The 19,495-nt window shown below is 39.0% G+C and overlaps 1 protein-coding gene across 2 annotated transcripts in view; it reads right to left on the bottom strand.

The window, feature by feature from the left end:
* Positions 1-5,970: 5,970 nt before the first annotated feature.
* Positions 5,971-19,495, bottom strand: part of ARHGAP18 (Rho GTPase activating protein 18) — a 100,951-nt gene continuing 87,426 nt past the window's right edge. For both annotated transcript variants that reach the window (XM_055810826.1, XM_055810825.1), the window contains exons 11-15: positions 18,875-19,081; positions 17,915-18,061; positions 12,184-12,308; positions 10,931-10,992; positions 5,971-8,318 (exon numbers count right to left, since the gene is read on the bottom strand). In XM_055810826.1, coding sequence (XP_055666801.1) covers positions 8,227-8,318; positions 10,931-10,992; positions 12,184-12,308; positions 17,915-18,061; positions 18,875-19,081 — 633 coding nt within the window. In that variant the 3' untranslated portion in view covers positions 5,971-8,226. The remainder of the gene's footprint in view (positions 8,319-10,930; positions 10,993-12,183; positions 12,309-17,914; positions 18,062-18,874; positions 19,082-19,495) is intronic.

Here is a 19,495-nt window from a genome sequence, read left to right on the forward strand (position 1 = left end):
AAATAACATTATGGTGAAGCAGCCAGTGCTAATTACTCTGCCAGTTCTGCTAGTGGCATGGATGAGGTCATTTCACTCCAAAAATATGCAGTCACTTCACACGCAACAACGCTCGAGAAGCAGTGGATCTTCAGTACTGCATATGTGCACACTTCTCGCAGCAACTGCTCCTACATACCTGTACCACATGCTCAGGAATGCCTGTTGAAGCACCCCTTGGGAACACGAGCTCCTCTTAAAACATATTTGTTGGGAACAGCCACACCTTCTGGGGTTACACAGATCAATATTATTTCTGGCCTTTTTTTCTGTATGTAATGAGATGAAGCACACTGGCACAGACAAAATCATCATATGGGGTAGACCTTTTTGTCTTACTAACTGCTTGAATATTGCTGAAGGGCTTTTTAAAAGAGAAGGACAGCTAAAATTACCTTAAAGTAAAGGTAGAGACAAATGAAGAATAACCAGTCTAATCAGTATTGCCTACACTCAGCATTTCTTAATGGAATCTTCAGGAAATTATTTTATAACCTTAAGGACATCTCACCAGTGCACAGATTTGTGAGTGTCTAATAGCTGTGCCTGGGATACCAGTCCTGTCTTCATCAGCATATCTAATTCTGCAGTTTAGTTGTACTGTTTATGTGCTAATTACTTTTTCCTAGAACCAAGTAAGTGTATTTAGTATTTACTGTGCCACAGCCACAGCCTTCTTGGCAGAAAAAATAAATTGTTCTTTCCTAGCTTTACCAACAGTGTATCACTGACTTAGCAAGTATTTCTGTACTAGCTCAGTTCCTCTTATAATGATTCAAGCAGATCTGATATAAACAACATAGAAATTCTTTGGAAAAAATTAAGAGCAGAGTATTGTAATCCTGTGTATTCTATATATACCTGCAAAATACCCACATTGTGGTTGTACAGAAAAAAAAAAATATGATGAGTTTTCACAATAATTTTCATTATTCCCAACAACGTGAGCATTCAAAAAGAAAAATAGCTGAACTGAAAAGAGAAAAAACCACCCTAACCCCACACTATTCTCATGACTGCCTTTGAGTGCTGGCAATAGTACCGGCAGGAGAACATTTCCCCATTCCAGAATGACTGGAGACATGGGTATTATCTTCTTCTGACTCTTCCTAGAAGACCTCTGGTGAAACAGTTCTGCATGGATGACACAAATGTCTACACACTTGGGTGTCCCATTTTCTCAGCTTGGAAGGAACTGGAATAAATAAGAATCCTCTTCTGAAATACTCCATTTCACATTCACACACTGGCCCATCATTATTATCTTAACAATACTTTTAACAGTAAGATTTTATAATCTTTTTTTAAAAAAACAAGTCATTCTCTCACATCTCCCTTTACCATCTAGCCAAGGCAAAAATGTAACAAAAATCAGAATAACCTGCCGGCAGAAATCTACAAAAAATAAAAATGCACTATCTTGGTAGAAAAAGTTGGAAATGTTTTTGCATAGTATGTTTTCCTACCTACTTTTTGCAAAACCATATCTAAACTCCTAACAATGTCACAATTGTCTGCTCTCTTATTGCTAAACCAAACGATTAGAAAAATCTTTTTTATTTTCTTGTTCACAATAGCACGTTAAAAGCACCAGCAGATATTTTTGCCAGGACTCCAAGACTGCACAATAAGGTTTTACTCTTATCATACCCCACAAAATACCGCTTATTTCAAGATCAAGCATTTTAAACAAAAACAGCATCCCAGATGGATGTCACCTGGCTGCATCCCAAGATTGTACAGTCACACAAGTAAATGCTGTACTGAACGAGGCCGATGCACAGAACAGGAGGCAGACTGGGATACTGAGATGGGCACCTCTCAGCTCTGTCTTTCACAGATATGCAGAGCCCTGCAATGAGAGCCTCAGCATCATTTCACCTACTCAGGCTCTGGTTCTTGCTGAAAGAAACTCCCTTTGCACAGGATGAACGAGATTTATGAATAAAGACAGCTTCTGGCAGAGGCGAGGCATCCAGAATAAGGGTGTTTGGGGTTTTTTTGCCTTCTAATTTACAGAGCACCATGTGGGACCATACTAGAATATAATCAAGACAACCAAATTAGGTTAGACACACTACAAGTTTCAGACTAATCCGAAATCAGAAGGCAAGACTTAAATCAAACAACTCTTCTCAGATTAGGGGAAAAGTGAACCAGCAAGGAACCAGTTTCCAGTTGCTAATCCAACACAACCCAGGGTTTGCAACTTCAGACATTTCCAAGCAATTAGGTATTCCCTTATTTATTCTGGGTCAATCGGAGCCAGTCATACATCTGCATTTGATAACCCACGAGGGATACTCCAGTGACTCACACAAGCTTGCAGTTTTCTGCTATGCAAAGCTTTCTATCCTCCCAGTTTCACTATGCCCAGACAATGGGGCCCTTAAATTGTACCTGCCTGGCACACCATCTTAGATAAATGAGTTAGGTACTGTGTGACTAGCTGCAGGTGCGAGAAAAATACATTAAATTAAACCCATGACTCAGGAAGCCGAAGAGCTCCCAGTGCAGCCAGGAGGATGGATGGCGTGAAAGCAGGCAGGAAGACACAAGTGACTGCTAGTATAGATTAGATATGTGTAAGTTAGAGCAGTAGCTGGTATTTTAAATTCTCACTTTCTCCAAAAGGTACTGATTTACCATTATTTGTATTAAAAAAAAAAGAAGCCAAGACATTATATATAGATAGATAGATATGCATATAGACACACACACAGAGACACTCGGGTTCACGGCCCCCACGTTCACCAAGCCCGCACGTTGTGAGGAGGTGAGCTCCCCACATGCAGCCGGCGGGCAGCGTGGCACGGCATGGCACGGCACCTCACCCCACGGCAGCTGCGGCAGAGAAAGAGAAATGAAAAAGCGTGGCTGCGGCAAGCCAGGGTCGAGCCAGGACACCGTGGCCCAGCTGCCCCTGGCAGCTTACAGGGATGTCACATGAAGAGGGCAGCTTTCGGAGAAGGAACTGGACATGTGTGCTGTATGGCTGATCCTCCGCTTCTGCCCAACGGGCGGTGCTTTACACCGGGCAGCAAACACGCATTCCTCTAATAACAAGGTGGGTTTCACAGCTCTGAAGGCACAAGTTGTCCCACGGGAAAGAAGCACAGAGCTGACTGACCTGCAGGACCTGATCTAGTGAAGTGGCATGTGATCAGACTGTTCACAGGAACTGAGCTGACAAAACCAAAACTTATACCAAAACCCAGGCATTTTGAAGAGCAATGCACTATGGAGGCATGCTGGTAACAGAGGACAAAGCTTATTTGGCAGGTAAAATACGGAGACTTCAGCTCTCAGTGTGGATGAGCATTACTCACTGGTTTTACAGTGCCACAGGAAAAACAAAGGGACCTCTCAGTTCCACCAAAAGGGACTAACCAAGGAGTGATTTCATCTGCGGGGATTCTGAACCACCACCGCCTCTGTAGGATTCAGAGCAGCAGATCTGAATGGCAAGTTGCACTCCTGCTACAGTTTAAAGCCTGCATGTGAGGCCTGTCCTTTGACTCTGACCAGCTTTAGACCTGATCTCTGTCCAGGATGAAGGCAATCCCCAGCCACCCTACAAGCTACCCACCTCTTCGTCCATGTAAACGTCATTAACTGCAGGTACAACTCAGGCTGGGAAGGTGCTCAGCCAGTTGCTCAGTCCATTGGGAGGGGATGGAGATGAGCCATACTAACCAAGAGTTGTGGAGAAGCTGCACCACAAAAGCCAGCCCAGGAGAACAATGGCAGTTTTGGCCACAATCGCCTACATGACAACAGCAAAGAAGATTGAGAAGGCAGAAGGCAACACAAGCAAGTGCTTTCACAGGCATCCAAGTGCCCAATGCCAATTCCTGATGGCTGGTGGTGAGCTCCAAGTACAGGCTCCATCTACAGTCACAGCATGTGTATGGTCTCTCTCCCGTACCTGTTCTGGTGCTTAAATAAAGGTTGAGCTTACGCTGTCGTCTTCCCTTTGAACAAAGGGCTTGTATTGCCTCTGTCTCTCTTCCAGTTGCATAGTTTTATGAAGCTCATAGAAACAATTATTTTTGAGACATTCCCTCCCCCACTCCATTTGCCAAAAATGTCTGACGTCTGCCAACAGATTCAAAAGTAATTAGGGGAAGACACACACAGGCAGCAAGATTACTCCAGACACCTTCCCTTTGGAAACCAGGCTAAACCCCGCAAGTACTGAGTTTATTAAGACAGTCCCCTGAAGTCAGATTTGTGACTGCTGTACTTCTGTTATTGGCAATGCAGCAGATTTGTAGAACAGTCTTTGGAGGACTACATTTGGTTTCCACATATCGGATTGATTTCACCTCTTCTAGCCACAGGCCAGTCATTTATGAACATTTTTCCTATCTGTTAAATGGGGATGATAATACGTACTTACCTGCCTCAGATACGGTCTGTGTGCAAGCACAAATGGTGGTCTGAAGATCTTTAAAGCCCTGCACTACATAAAAAAATAATTATTCTAAATAGTGCTGTAAGATTAGCACATACACATTTTATTCTTTCTGAATGGCTGCAACCTTTTAAAAATAGCACAACAGAGGTCTGATCCTAAGATATATTTAAGTGTGATACAGAGGAAATAATTCATTTAGCAAATCTTGTGCCAGCCTAGCATTGTGCTGCAATTTAACTCAATACTTGCAAAAGAGCATGTTTTGTTGGACAGTTCCATTGCTTTTAAGAAGAATATCTGACAAAGAAGTAATGGACTGGAAAAAGTTTCAAGCAGGCCTTTCTCAAACATTTCCTTCTCCATCAGTGCTCACTGGATAAAAATGCATCTCCTTACCCCTTGAATTCATCTCAAGTCATGCCACTGCATACTGAAAGGCCTGACGGAAACTCAGCCAATGCTTCTAACACATCCAGACCCATCATCTTCCTGCTCCCTACCACCTTCCTGAAACCTCACCAGCACTCACACACACTGCTCGTTGACCTGCAACTCCAGAAAAACATGCCATGCTGCTGCCTGCCTCACTGCTGCTCACATAGGTGGCAGGTGGTTGGGATGACACAGCTTTCTTCTTAGCACCCGTGGGTATCCAGGGATGGCATGTGCACTTCACGCAAGGTGGGAAAGTACAGGAGGCTGTGGAAAGTGAGTTCACTCTCTATGGTCTTTGGAAGAGGACAAGCAGTGCAAGAAAGGTGTCAACACCCCACTCAGGCACTGCGGAGCTCTCACCACCACTCCTAAATATACACTAGAGGATGATTTTTGAGCACAAAACCATCCTTACAGGCTCCACATCATCTTAGCAGCGGTACAAGAGGCCACCACCTGCTGCCCCACTCCTTCCTTCCCCCATCCCAGTCCTCCAGTGTGGGCAGAGTGGCAGGGAGGCATCCAGCACAGCCAAAGAGGCTGCACACAAAGTGTTAAATCAATGGATCTGTCAGCTGGGTGAAAAAAACCCTGCAGATGTGTTTCCCAAGTTGTCAGTCAAGCAAGATCAGCTGGCAAACTGCCCCGAATAAGCAATCCAAGCAACCTTGTCTTCTTAATTATAAACGATTCTTATCAGCTTACCTGAATGCGTCTTGGACTTCCCTTTTGTGCCCTAATTTAATTTTTTAATTATGAGGAACTAAGCGCCAGTATTTTCAATAAATGCTGAGAGGATTGCTGTTCCCTTGCATATACCCAGTAAGTGTTACATTACAGATTTAGCTAAAGTGCACTGTGATTGCAGTGAAATTTTAAACTTTGAGCCAATATTTCTTTTTCCAGCAAGCATTCATGTTGCCAAGACCCCTTCTAACTTATCAATGTCTCTCTTCATGTGCAAAACTACAAACTACCTACAAAGATATAAAGTGTGAAATTAAAAAACAATCACCACTTAGTATCAATTGTGTATGCTTTACATACAAATACAAGAATTCAAATGAGAAAAGAAGTCAGAAAAAACATTTAATTATAAAAGAGCTTTTTAAATTAAAAAAAGATAATGGCACTAAACCAGAAACAAAGTTATTTAAGAGATCATAGCCACAGGGCGGTTGTAATTTTATACTGAAACTGTACAGCTGTTACTATCATCTGCACTTTGCTCCTGATGAGAATAACATCTAGAGTTCCAGTAACAAGTAATCTTTTACAGAACTATAATGTATTATGAAAACACACATCATTTTTGTATTACATGACAAAAAAATCCTTATATTTATTCCATTACATTCATAAATATTCACCTAAGCATTGTACTGGTTTTCTACGCTACTCCTTACACTTAAAGAACAGGGAGTGTAGTTTGTTCTACTGACAAAAGTGATTTGTCTTACAGGGTTCACCCACAGCGGCACAGTGCTATACCATGTCGGGGTACCCAGCTAGATGGAGCATCAAGGGCAGTACAGTCACATTTCATCCTGCTTTTGAGAATCTTTCAGTGCTTCCTTTCCATATGAAGACAGCCTTTGACTTTAAAAAACAATAAATACATATGCCCACAAAATTGTTCGTATGCTGTGGATAACTAATCAGTAGATGTCTAATTTTTCTATGACCTTTCAGAGTTCTGTTTCACTGCTTGTATATGAAAGGGAGAGTTCCAGTGGTTACTTTGGGAACAACACAGTCAGGGCCTGTATTCAAAGCTCAGCAGAAAGGCCCTTTATTCCTTTAATCAGCTTTGATCATGTAAAAAAAAATGTAATTCAGTCCTTGATTGTATGTAGAATACTCCCTATGAGGTCAATATAATTCTGTGTGTGCACTGAAAGAAAGTATTTCATTCCAAGGATATAATTTCACAGTAGTTATTTCAGGTAGTCAGCAGGTGTGAGAACTTAAGAATGGCTGAGCTAGTTTACAAATAAATTGTAAAGTGGTACATAAGTTAGTGAGCCCAAAGCATCGCTGTGGGACTGGGGCTCTGCAGCTACAGCCCACAGCTCTCTGCGATGCAACAAGCCACAGCAGTCTATAATTCATTATTAGTGAATTCCGCAGGGAGTTTTCAGTCCTTCCTTGCAAAGTGAAGGACTTGCAATAGTTCACCATTGCACTATTAGTTTTTGAAGTGGTGTAGACAGCATCTATCAACGTCAGGGAAATCGGAACTTGATTTCTAGCCTTGTCCAGGACAGACAAGACATACAGCTGATGGTAGATAATATCCTAAAAGCCTATGTGAACTCCACAGTAGACCTTTACACTGATTTTGAGTGAAAGGTTTGGTGGTTTGCTACCTATAAAATTTAGGCTACAGTTTTCCTCCACAGTTATTTTAAACTTCCTAAAAGTTTTGACTGTGCTAGTAATTGGCAGGCTTTGGCATTCACAAAATGCAGTCTATCAGATGTCCAAAACCAGTGTATGTAATATGGCTGCACATCATTGCTGAAAAACCTAAAGGTCTTTCTAGTGCATGACAATTTTCCATAAAGGACACTGCCAAGAGTGCTGAGCTTTAAAAATGACTCACCTTTTCACATGGTCCTTTCTTTTTTTTTTTTTCTTTTTTTTCTTTTTTAATAATCTCAAGAATACAATCAGCTGGAATAGGAATAAAAAATATTTAAAAGATCTAAAATAAAAGCTCCATAGAAAGCATTTTCATAGTTGCTTTTAAATAGTTTTCGGCAAACTACTAGAAAGTGAACAAAATTAGGACTTTCAAATACAAAATATATTGCATTGCAGTTTTTTCCCGTGAATTTCACACTTACTTGGGAAATTCATATAACTGGTTTTAGGTATTTTTAATACCATGCCATTCAGAAGTGCTGATCAGGATTTGGTTCTCTAGTCTACTAGCACTGTAAAGACCTATATGAACATACAATTCTACACAAACAGATTGTAGAACTCTTAATATAAAGAGGTTAAACATCTGTTTGAAAAATAAATTCTTCTGAAACAAGACCTACCAGATGGGAGGTAGATTAGTGCCATTGAAATATTTAAGGTACTTACTCTCATTTCAAATACGAGTAGGAAACTGTGCTATCTCCAGAACTTTTCTGCAAGCAAAACTGAAAAATTACTGGTAATCATTGCTGGGTTTCCATCACTTTTCTTTTTTTTTTAAACTGGATAAGGGACTATTAATATAGATAACAGTTGAACGTTGAAAGGACACACTATCCCTTTGAAACATTCACCCTTACAAAGTAAGTCCACAGGTTGTTCTTGTGCCATTATTTGTGAGTTTAGCTCTGCTTAGATTTTATAACCCACTCAGCATTTGGGTTGAGCTGGTATAGGTCCTTCATGTAGGTATCATCATCAAGGCAGCGTTCTCCTAGAAACACAAGAGAGATGTGGTTACATCAGTACCAAAAAAAGAAAGGAAACAACTTTCAAAGTTCTTGTCACTGTCTTATTCTATTTAGGTTTTTCTTCAAGCCCTCTCTGTAGTATTAAACAAAGGGCGATGCAGCTAAAATGCTCTTACCCTTCCTATCTGTCCTGGGGAGGAAGGGGGACAGAGGAAGAGGTAAGGAGAGTAGGGGCTCTGCCACACACATCTGTGGCACGTTCTAGATCACACTTTTCACACAGACCATGTACATGGGAGCTCCCCTCTGTGAAGGTTTAGGAAAAAAGGAGCAATGCCCTGGTCCTCTCGTGGTTCAACATAAACACTAGGTTTGCACAGAAGCCCACTAAAATTTCAGGTGATTTCCCCCTTCTTAAACGGAAAGCTTGAGTAAGGTTTGTCCTTGCTAAGGTGTTCTCCCTATCCTGCTCCTCTTGGTCAGCAGTTCTGCATAGCACTTGCAATGATTGCTGTCCTAGGAGGGAAAAGCAGTACAGCGTTCTCGGTGCATTACAAGCAATTCATTTATGTCTAGTAGCTATGATGAAAATAGCATATGCTGATGCATCAAGATCTGCATCTCCTGCCACTTCCCTACGGGGAAAGCACTATCTCATGCATTTGCAGCTATACATCACAGCCCCTCTCATACTCCACTGTGCATGTGGCTGGGGTAGATGGCCCATGTGCCAGCCAGACATTTCCAGCACATGTGCTCCTGAAGCAGGAGGCAAGCAAAGGTGTGACACTGCAGCTGGGTTTGTCTGCCAGCCCTTTGGACTCCTTGCAGGGCAGGCAAGAAGGCAAGAAACCCTGCTCGACCAGGCTTGGTCTCCATCTGCTCCCTCTCCATTTGCTCTCCTTGACAGGTGGCAGCCTGTCTTCCCTCTAGGATTTTTATCCCAACCTACATGACCTGTACTGCCCACGCTGCTGAATTAGGCCCTCTGCCTCACACAGTGCAGCATGTTCAGGCAGAGAGAGCACAGGGACAGTGGTTTGCCACGTCCCTATCCAGTCCCACGCACAAAGCAATGGCAGAAGTCCTGTTCAGTATCCTGAAGCCCTACGACGTACTGAGTACTCAAAAAATATCTGAAGGCTTCAGCACCTCCATCTGCAGGGGACAGGATTGCAGCACTGTGCATGGTACACTCATATGCTTATGCTTATAATTGTACCATGAGCCTGTCGAGGCTTCTCACTTTGGGGCTCCCTCTACATGGGTCAGCCACTTTGGGCAGGGAGAGAGAAATGGCAAGAGATCATGACAGCTTGTTTACTTAAACCTGTACAGCAGGTTAAAGTCAGGAAGTTTCTCTTATCTCAACTGAGAGAATAAGGACCAGCATTTGTAAGGGCTGATTAAAGTTGCAATTGTCTGGAAAGATCCTATTTCATAACAAAACAAATCTGCAACTATCCATGTATTTTCACTGACAGACATACAATTTCTGTCACGTCTAAAGTAATAGTAGGTTGTTCTAGTTTCATTGGAATTCTGTTACAAAAACTTTTTTCTACAATGATTACAGCTCTGTACAATAAATCAGATACTCCTTCAAAAAAATCTTATATCTGGGATCACAACCTGCTTTAACAGCAAATGTATGTACATACTGGATATGCAAGAGAACATACACTATATTGATCTGCCATCCAGCTATCTTAGTAACTTCTTTTTTGCCATCAGACTTAGTAAAAACACTAGAACATATCTGGTTTAGGGAGCTTAGGGAAGTGTTATTTTTAGCTTACTTTACATCTTTTGGTTTAGACACACACAAAAAAATTGATTTAAAATAGTGATTAGATAAAACAAAAATGCTAGAAGTATCTATTTACACACAGGATTTAAACATGCAGAGTACAGAAGTACTGGGTATTCATGAAATTTTATAACTTGAAATAAAGTTTAACAGGTAACAGTTAAAAAGAAAAAAGTAAATGTAAGCCCAATCCAATACTGCTTTTTAGTTCTTTTTTTTTTTCCCCTGAGCATATGAAAAATACTGTGATTAGAACTGACTCCCAATGTGAAAATACTTTTGCATTCATTGAAGAAAATTTCAGACCTGTGTTCAAAATTATCCTTTGGCAATAACCTTGCTGATCTGCTATTTTCTTCAATCAAGAGGGTGTGGAAGATAAAGAGCAGGAAGAACTAACTACTGGAAAATTTCATCACTAGGTCATCTTTCTGGCTGAGTATTTTTTTCCCCAAAGGAACCTGCAAGCAATGCTCAAATGCTGAGCATGAAGGGCTATGAGTTCACTTATTATGCTTTGATACGAACTGATGAGCAAGATGAACTCCCAAACACCTTCCTATCCAACCTTTCTGTGCTTCTTCACTGTACATATCTATCAGGAACATCTGTTACAGCTGCCATCTTCCTCTGGGAGAAATAGTAAGATACTACTAATATGATGATCACACTGACAGCTCTGCTTCCTTCTCCCCAAGGTTAACTGTCTGCCTTAGTGTCAGGGAGAACTAGGGACATGAATAAAACTGCAACCACAGTGAAGCCCACGGACAACATGCCAAGGAATCCTATTCTAGCAAAATGTTGTTCAGAAGCCATTCTTACCAATATTTCCTCCTATTTCATAAAGAAAGACCTCTTCTTTCTTGAGTGTTTGGACATTTCCACTGTCAGGAACAAAACACAATGAATAACTATATTGTGAAAGAGCTTGTACATTGGCCACTTAGATGTGTCTGGGAGAAATTATGCTAATGAAGATCAGCAGTGTACCTGTCATAAATCCTTTGTGTTTATACTCATTTACTGATACAGTAAGTGAACAAGAACACCCTTGCATGCTAGTGCAAATGATAAGTCCTGCAAGTGAGCAATGCACTATAGAAAAGGTAAAATAAGATAGATGTGAGGAAACTGTGGGGTTTAGAAAAGAATTGCATTGTTATTAGCAAGTAGCTTGATATTTACCCTCTGATTTCTCTTTCACTGCTGCTGCAGAAACAAGTATTTCCCCCAAATACTTCCTACTTCTGGAAAAACCTTATGGTTGGGTGGGAGAAAACATATTCTCTCTGGTTTTAATTTTGCTGCAACTAATAGTAGTAAAAAAGACAGTGGAAGAATGAAGTCCCCGTATTACAAGGGGATTATATTATTCTCACTGTCTAATTGTAATAATATATGCTCCAGCACAGCCAGAAAATAACTTTCTGTTAAAAGTATAAACCTCTAAAAAGAGCATTTAGGAAAAAGCATTTCTTAATCTCAACTACCATATTATTGCTTTTGTATGAATAGTTGTATATGCAAATGTGTGAAGTATTGGGGGTTTGCTAAGTCTGTTCTGATTGATTTCTTACTTTGCTCATATATGTAAAAAAATAGATGTAAAAGCTTGATTAAAACTTCTCCCTTTGTAAATGGATTTGGATGACTCAGATGTAGCTTTTCTTTTAAATCACTGTACATGCATGACATTTGCACATACTTATATCCCAATACCTATACTGTTGCTATATTTATATATATTAACAAAATATTTTGTCTTTTCCTCATTTCTTTGCTTTCTAGACTTATTTTCTTGGAGATCCCTTCTGTCTTGTCCACAGAAATTTACAAAACTGTTCCCAACCCATCAGATTAAATAGCAGTTGATTTTTTACTAATAGCACTCATGTTCCTGAAGGCTTTGTGAGCTTTAATGACATTAGAAGCATTATGTTAATTCCTCAAGCATGTATTCTAATGGCCAAATTTGGCCAAAAAGTTCATGAACTCTCATGAACTTAAAGTACGTAAAAACTTTTTTTATAAGCCACTTTTCCCAAAATGATAGCAAAACAAAAATGTGATCGTACCTTTTCTGGCTGAGAAACCTGGCTACTACATCACCAGCTTTCAGTTCTTCTGTCAGCTGTATTGCCATGGAAACTTTTGAAAGATGAGGCGCTTGCACCCGTATCACTCCCTGAGGAACATCAGCCTGCAAAGCAATAACACTGCTGGAACAAAGCTGCTAGCAGCTGTCTTTGATAAGCTTCTCAAAATACAGTATGGAATAAGTAACTTAGTACAGTGCTCTGTACTTTACTGTACACTTTGCTGCAGAAATATGTAACTACACAGTAATTCATTAAATTACATCAGACCTTCAAATCTCTTTTTAGTAACAGGGAGAACTTTGGAACTAAAGAACAGTAGTGTTTAATTATTTTTCAAAGATGTTAAGAATAACAATAAAAATTACTGCTATATTAAGAACACGCTTCGGTATGATAAGAAGCATACGAGATTGATACAGAAGACTTGCTAGAGGCATGAAAGCCAGGCAACCCCCCTGCACCACCACCCCACTAAAACTTCCAGAAGAAACTTTTCCAGTTTCATTTAATCTGAATTCCATGCCAAAAAAAGAAATCACAAAGTATTCATGGGTCAGTCTACTTTAAGTGATTCCTCTTTTCAAATACAATTTCCTTTTAAAACATACTCTCTACTGCAGTTTTTTCTCCCTATTTTTTATTCTCCAGAACATATTCAGCGAGTCAACCTGCAGGTCTGATTACATAATGGATTTGTATTTTATTTCAACCCCAAAATCCTTGATGATGAATATCAATCATATTAGTTACAGAGAAGCAGGACTCCAAAGGACAGTTTTTCTGTTCAACTTGTAGCACATGAGATTTGAAGTTATAAAAGGCATCATTTATTTGTGAATAAGGTCCTAATTTCTGTTCCTGGAAATCTTGAAGTAATTTTTCTATTCGTATTACATTACCATTTACCCAAATGTACTCATTTTGACAGGAGAAGAAATGTGTCTCAATAGTCAAGGTTGATTAAGACAGTTCATTCTCTTCCCCCCCTCTGTTTACTCCAACTGTAAGGCTGAACATTTCTTCTTCCATAATCAATGAAAAAATCTGGGCATCTGTGAATCTAGAATAGGTTCTCTGAAACCATCAGAGTTAAACGAATATAGAACAAGTACAAATGTGAGCAGAATCAGAAGCACAGCTTCCTGGGAAAGCTAAAGGCTCATTATTATACAAGTGATGAGCTATGGTATTAAAAAACTAAACAATCTTTCTATATTCAGTCTTATTATTTACTGATTTAAAAATACTCAACACAATTATTTTATGTCTAAAGCATTAAGAATCACCAAATTGAGAATTTGCTTTGTAGTAATCATGGAATCAAAGATTCCTAAGATTGCAATGGATTTCAAAGAGCAACTCCCTATATTTACCCCTGAATTTGTCAAATCTCTTCTTTAAGGCTTCCACCTATGGAAACAGTGGCTGTAGCCATCTGCTAGGAAGTTAACTCTTGCTTAAAAAGCTTTTGCCTCTTTTCAAACTGTTGGGATCCTCACAAAAGGAAGGGAAACCTTTAAGGATGAGAGGGTTATTTACAGATGTCCCTAACTGGTCTTTCATCAAATTCAGCACAGTACATTTAAATTGGTTTTCATTTTTTTTATACAATTACGTATGATTGTCTCAGATGATTTTAATGGAGTTTTTCCAGCCTTCAGCTGGATAACAGGTTTAGGATTTTTTTCTATACAGCAGACACATGAAAAATTATTTACAAACCTGCCTGCTTTGAGTATATGAAAGAAAGAACAAGAAACGGCCACAGACCTGTAACATTACAGTCACAGATCAAACAGAATAATTACTTTGTTTATTCAGACAGAATCATTATCAGCTCAGCTAATTAATGCATTTTGCCACTTTCACCACCTGCATTTACAGAAGAACTCATGCTCATCTGCACAGTCTGCTCGTGGTGCCTAACTATAGAGAGAACAGATACTGAGCATTCCCCTAGCCCATTCACCGTGCGACTTGGTGGGAAAGAAAACGTGGCCATCAAGCACCCAGGAGGAGAGTCACAGAAGGAACTGTTCTCTGCACAGCACAGTTCAAAACATCCAAGTTAGGGCTTCGTATCGTAACATATAAGCCAGATACCTGTAAGGTGATTGACAACATGCTGAAACGCGAGTCACCTATACCATTCAGTTTGTGAGTCCCCTCTCCTACCTCACAGGCTCTCTCAGGGTGAAGATTACAACACTGAAACCTCTGGCTGAGTTAGGTACTTGCACACTTTAAAAACCTGAAGAGAGATACATCCTTAGTTGGTGGAAAATACACTGGCCTACAACATTTAGTCTGTAGAGCAGGCACAGCAGTCACCTGTGAGGTACCCTTCTTTCAAACCCTTTCTTTTCAGAGGGACTTCAATATATCTCTCACAAAAGAACCACAGCTGCTTGGCTATGGGGTCTGGGGTGGGTCTCTTAGAGACTCTCCGTTCCATTTTGCATGACACACTTAAATATACATCAGGTTAAATGTAGAGAGGAACGAGGTGACTATGCAGTATTTTCACTAATGACTCAGATGATGGAATATAATAAATACTTACTAAATGTGAGAATACCAAGCAGGAAAGAAGCATAAGCATTATGAAGAACAAAACTGGAATTCAAAAGGATCTTGCCACATAGGAGACCTAGTCTGAAAAAAACGTGATGCACTTTTTCTCTTTGAACTGCAAAGTGTTGCACCTAGTCTGGGACAAAAAACCTATAAAACTATATAAAGAGAAATGATTTAGCAGGTAGCAATTTTTTTAGTAAATAATCTGGCACTGCAGTGGATAATAAATTCAGCCAGTCAGTAACGCTAGAGTGTGAAAATCCAAACAGGTTATGCAAACAGAACAGCTACGGGATACAATTGTTATTCTAACCTGTACTAGATAAGGCCAGTAGCATTGTGTTGTGCTGCTAACATAACTGCTCCTTTTTTTGGAACACTTGCAACATACAGAGAAATAAAACGACAGATGGAATAAACCTGACTAATGCTAGTAAGTAAATTTCCTGAGGGCATCTTTCTTTGCCTGGCTAGAGCATTATGCACCCCAACTGCAACATAAAGACTTGATCCCTAATGCTGACCCGGGGCCACAGGTATGTGTAGATATCCTGAAAAGCAATTAATACTCACGAGCCCTCTAGTATTAACCATTCTCAATTAACCCTCATGAGCCCTCTAATATTAACCATTCTCAGCACTGTACAGACATCTTGCCCCAAGTTTGCAGTCAATGCTATTTAGCCTGTCTTAAAAGGGGAAATGTGATTGCTAGAGAGACCTCATCAGAGTGAAGATGAAATTTTATCCAGATGAGCTGACTGCCAATAAGAATGCAGATATTGCGATAGTTCTGGAGGCTATGGAAATGACTCAAGCTCTGTCCAGCTATGTTTAATCATGTGTTGTGCCACAGCATGTGGTAGACTAGAGCAATTTTTACTTAGTTTTTATTCAGCTGCTTGCAAGATAATTAGCTCTTAAAGTTTCAAACATTTTTCACTGGAGTGGGGATTCACCACAGTCTGGGTGCCTCACTTGCCATCTAATAGTGAATGCAGTTCAGGAACTGCACAGGAAAATCACCTCAGTTTCAAGTTAAGGCAGTATAAATTGAAAATTTGGGGCGGGGGTGGGAACACAAGAAATTTTCCTTAGAGAATGAGACATTTTTTTACTTGGAAAAATGTATCAAATTGGCATTCACAATGAAGCCTTATGAATTTGTGAATATGATTTTAAGACTAATATGTTCTTCAGGCACCTAAATTACTGAATGCTTCAAATAAGCATGAAGGATTTGTGAAAAACTCGAGCGTTTAATTTTGAAGAAAATCCCCACAGAATTCTAAGGCTTAAAGAAAATTATTGAATAGAAACTTTACATTTACATTTGAGTAAGAATGTATTACATGAGACTTCAGCCCTAACTCCCCAGAGGATTAAAAAGGCATATTTTACTCTAAAAGACCAAGAGCACTGAATTATAAAAAAAAAAATCCAATACCTGAAGTTGTAACAGCATTTGCCTATTCAGTGTATGTGCTGTTATGTCTATGTTGACCAGGGGATGGCAGCAGTATCAGCTCATCATAACTCAGCTGAATTGTATTCAAAGAATTCTTTTCTTATTACACAGTGTAAAACAAATGTCAGTGTTTAATTAGCTGTATTTTAAAATTGTATGTAAGTCCTCATTCTGTGTACAGATTCTTTCATATAGACAGATATGAAAGTAAGGCAAAGCGATGCCTTGGGAATTAATCAATTTCGGACATTAAGAGATGTATCAAATATTCTGTACAAAATGAGGTAGGAACACTCAAATATAAGTCTCCAGCAGATACTGGATGCAGTTGTTCAAAGGATCCAGCTATTTGCACATTCAAAAACATAAAAAAGGTACACTTGCAAGATCAAACCAGGCAGACTCAAGGGATATTGTAACATATTAATTTTCCATATTCTATTTTTTGGCTTAATAGCTTAAAAAAATGCCTTTATTAGAACATGACAACCCTCTTCTGTACCAGTTTGCCATACACATACTCGACAAGAAAAAGACCATCCAGACCAATGCATTTTCACAAGCTGCCACGAGATGTCTCTAATTCACCAGAATCTTCAATATGACTTCAACCCCCAAGGTGGTCTTTTCATACCACCTAAACCTGATATGTAATCATCATGTTCTCAAGATACACGTATTTGGTGTTACCTGTTTATGTATTTAAAATAACTTTTGAATCATCTGTTTCAAATCAATTATAATTAAGATGCTATACTGTATAGGCTAATGAGCTTCAAAAAATAGTAATTACTAACATCAAGGTACATGAGATACATTTTTTTAATGTTTCAATGTCAGTAGGAACAGCTCAATTAAAATATTTCTGGAGTACAGCAAAAATTAACACTATAATGCCACAAGATTCTTTCTTTTCTTCATTGTAAAGAATGTGTGAGGAGTGTTACACTGAAACTTATGCCTTGGCATCATTGACAGGTCTGGCAGAAGTCAATTACCCAATGGAGAGATACTGAACTGTAGATTATACATACAGGGGTAAGTTGGGAGTAGACACTTGGACAATATTGCATAAGAAGCAGTTTACCAGTTTTTTTACATTTGTTTCATCATTTGGGTTTTCTTGGGGTGGGCAGGCTGTGCATGTTCTGGCATGCTCCACTTTACAAGGAATATTTAAAGATTCGCTGAAGCAAAGAATTCAGTGGTTTGGGAAATCCTGTAGGAGGAAGGATTAAAAGCAGGCTTTGTTTTCAAACACTACTAAATATCAAATAGTTAAATCTATGTATTTTTTAGTTAAATGCATGGTCTTCTGTGACTTCCATTGGGCAACAATGCGTTTGAAGGCATTGTCACAACACTTGCGCCGTCTACAGATACAGATGTAATGTACTTTTGTTTCAGATGCCCAAATTGAAACAACCTGCGGGATATCATTTTTCAGAGAAAAACTATTTTGAAAAATCTGGGAAGACAAAAAAACAGCCCAGCCCTCTACATGTGTCATGCTGGTAACCCATAAACTATGAAACCTACATTATTTTGCTATCTATTGAAATTCTCAGTTAAATAAATGTAGGCATCCCCTCTGCTATATCCATTTTTTCACTATAAATTACTGTCTTATTAACAAAGTATTTCAGATGTATGTTTCCTTACATCATTAAGGGTCTTCTCCTGTTTTTCATGCTTTTCCCGGTCATATGCCATCTTTTTCAGAAGCTTCTTCATTGCTTTGTCCTTCTTCTCCTTCTTCTGGCTTTCAGTGTTTTGTTTTCTCACTTGGTTAACAATAAACTTAGGAATCTAGATAAATATAGATAGTAAGTATGAATATCTACATAATTACCTTATGTCACCAACTCATCAAAACTTTCTAAATCGACAGATTGCCAGGTAGAACTTGAAAAAATAGTATTTATTTCCAGTAATAAACAAAGATTCAAATAATATAAAGCTGTGAAACAGTTTACAAACTACTCCATGTATGATGTTACATTCCATTCAGTAGGCTCTCAGGGGAAGAGAGGTCAAATTATGCAGTGTTTTTACTTTCCTCAGCCAAAAAAATTCACTCAACACTTGGTCTGTACAATGGTGATAATCACTTTTCCTCACATGCAGCAAAGGTCAAAACTGTTTAAAGTTGCTGATGCACAACAAAGTCCAAACTTCTTCAGCTGATCTGAGTTAGAGCTTTCCCTGAGAGCATGACACAACCTCATGTTTTATAAAAACACATTTCATATGTTTGTGTGTTTGAATGAAGTTTGGCCCAAAAGGGAAATGGATTAAACCACTGCATTTCCTGCTAATATCTCTAAGCAGAAAAGAATGAATTCCTCAGAACAACATATACTGATAGGCCAAATACAAGAGTTATTTTTGAGTTTACATATGGTACATACAATATTAAAATTCTGAACATCAGAGCTTAACCATACCGTAAGATGTAATTATTCTGTTTCTCTCCCGTAAGAGTTACCTATGAGCAAGAACCCAGCTGGATGGGGCTATTCTTTCTCTAAATCATGGAAATAAGTTCATATTACTTCTTTGTTCAGTTGCCTCATTTGCAAAATTTATGATTCCCCCCCAGCCCCTTAAGAATACACTTACTGTCCAGAGAAGTTTTTGGTACTGAATCATAAAGCGCATGACATTTGCTGTTCCAGCTGCCATAACAAACTCGCTTTGTTCAATAGTCTTTGAGCCAAACCCATGAAATGTGAAAAGGTTTGGGGCCATCACCATTGCAACATTCTTTAATGTCATTTTATTCTTGTCTCGATGATCAATTACTCTTTGGAGGAATTCAAGCAGTACCTGAAATAACAGCAGAACTTACAGCTCAACTCTGCACATAAAAAAGTTACAAGTGAAATGTGACGTTACGTATTTTTGGAAGAAGCTCTTCATTCCTAATAAAACCCATTAAAATCAATCAGTAATAGGAAGTGTATATATGTTTGTTTACAGGACTGTAATGTGAGTTTTGTTTCCTTTACGTAATGATATTTTTTTAATTGAAATTGAATTTAGGTAAATAATTTTGTTATTTTTGTGGATAATGCTTTCAAAAGCAATCAAGTGACTTCAAAGCACTGCACAGTAAGGTTTTTTTTTAAAACCCTCATTATGTAGGTGCCTAAGTACCTGTTTTGCTGACTGACTGGGTACCAAGCGAAAATGGATTCCAAATAAAATATAAAAATAAATGTAGTTTATTATATTACAATG

Source organism: Falco peregrinus, chromosome 7 (genome assembly GCF_023634155.1).
Source record: "Falco peregrinus isolate bFalPer1 chromosome 7, bFalPer1.pri, whole genome shotgun sequence".
In the NCBI taxonomy this organism is placed as follows: Eukaryota; Metazoa; Chordata; class Aves; order Falconiformes; family Falconidae; genus Falco; species Falco peregrinus.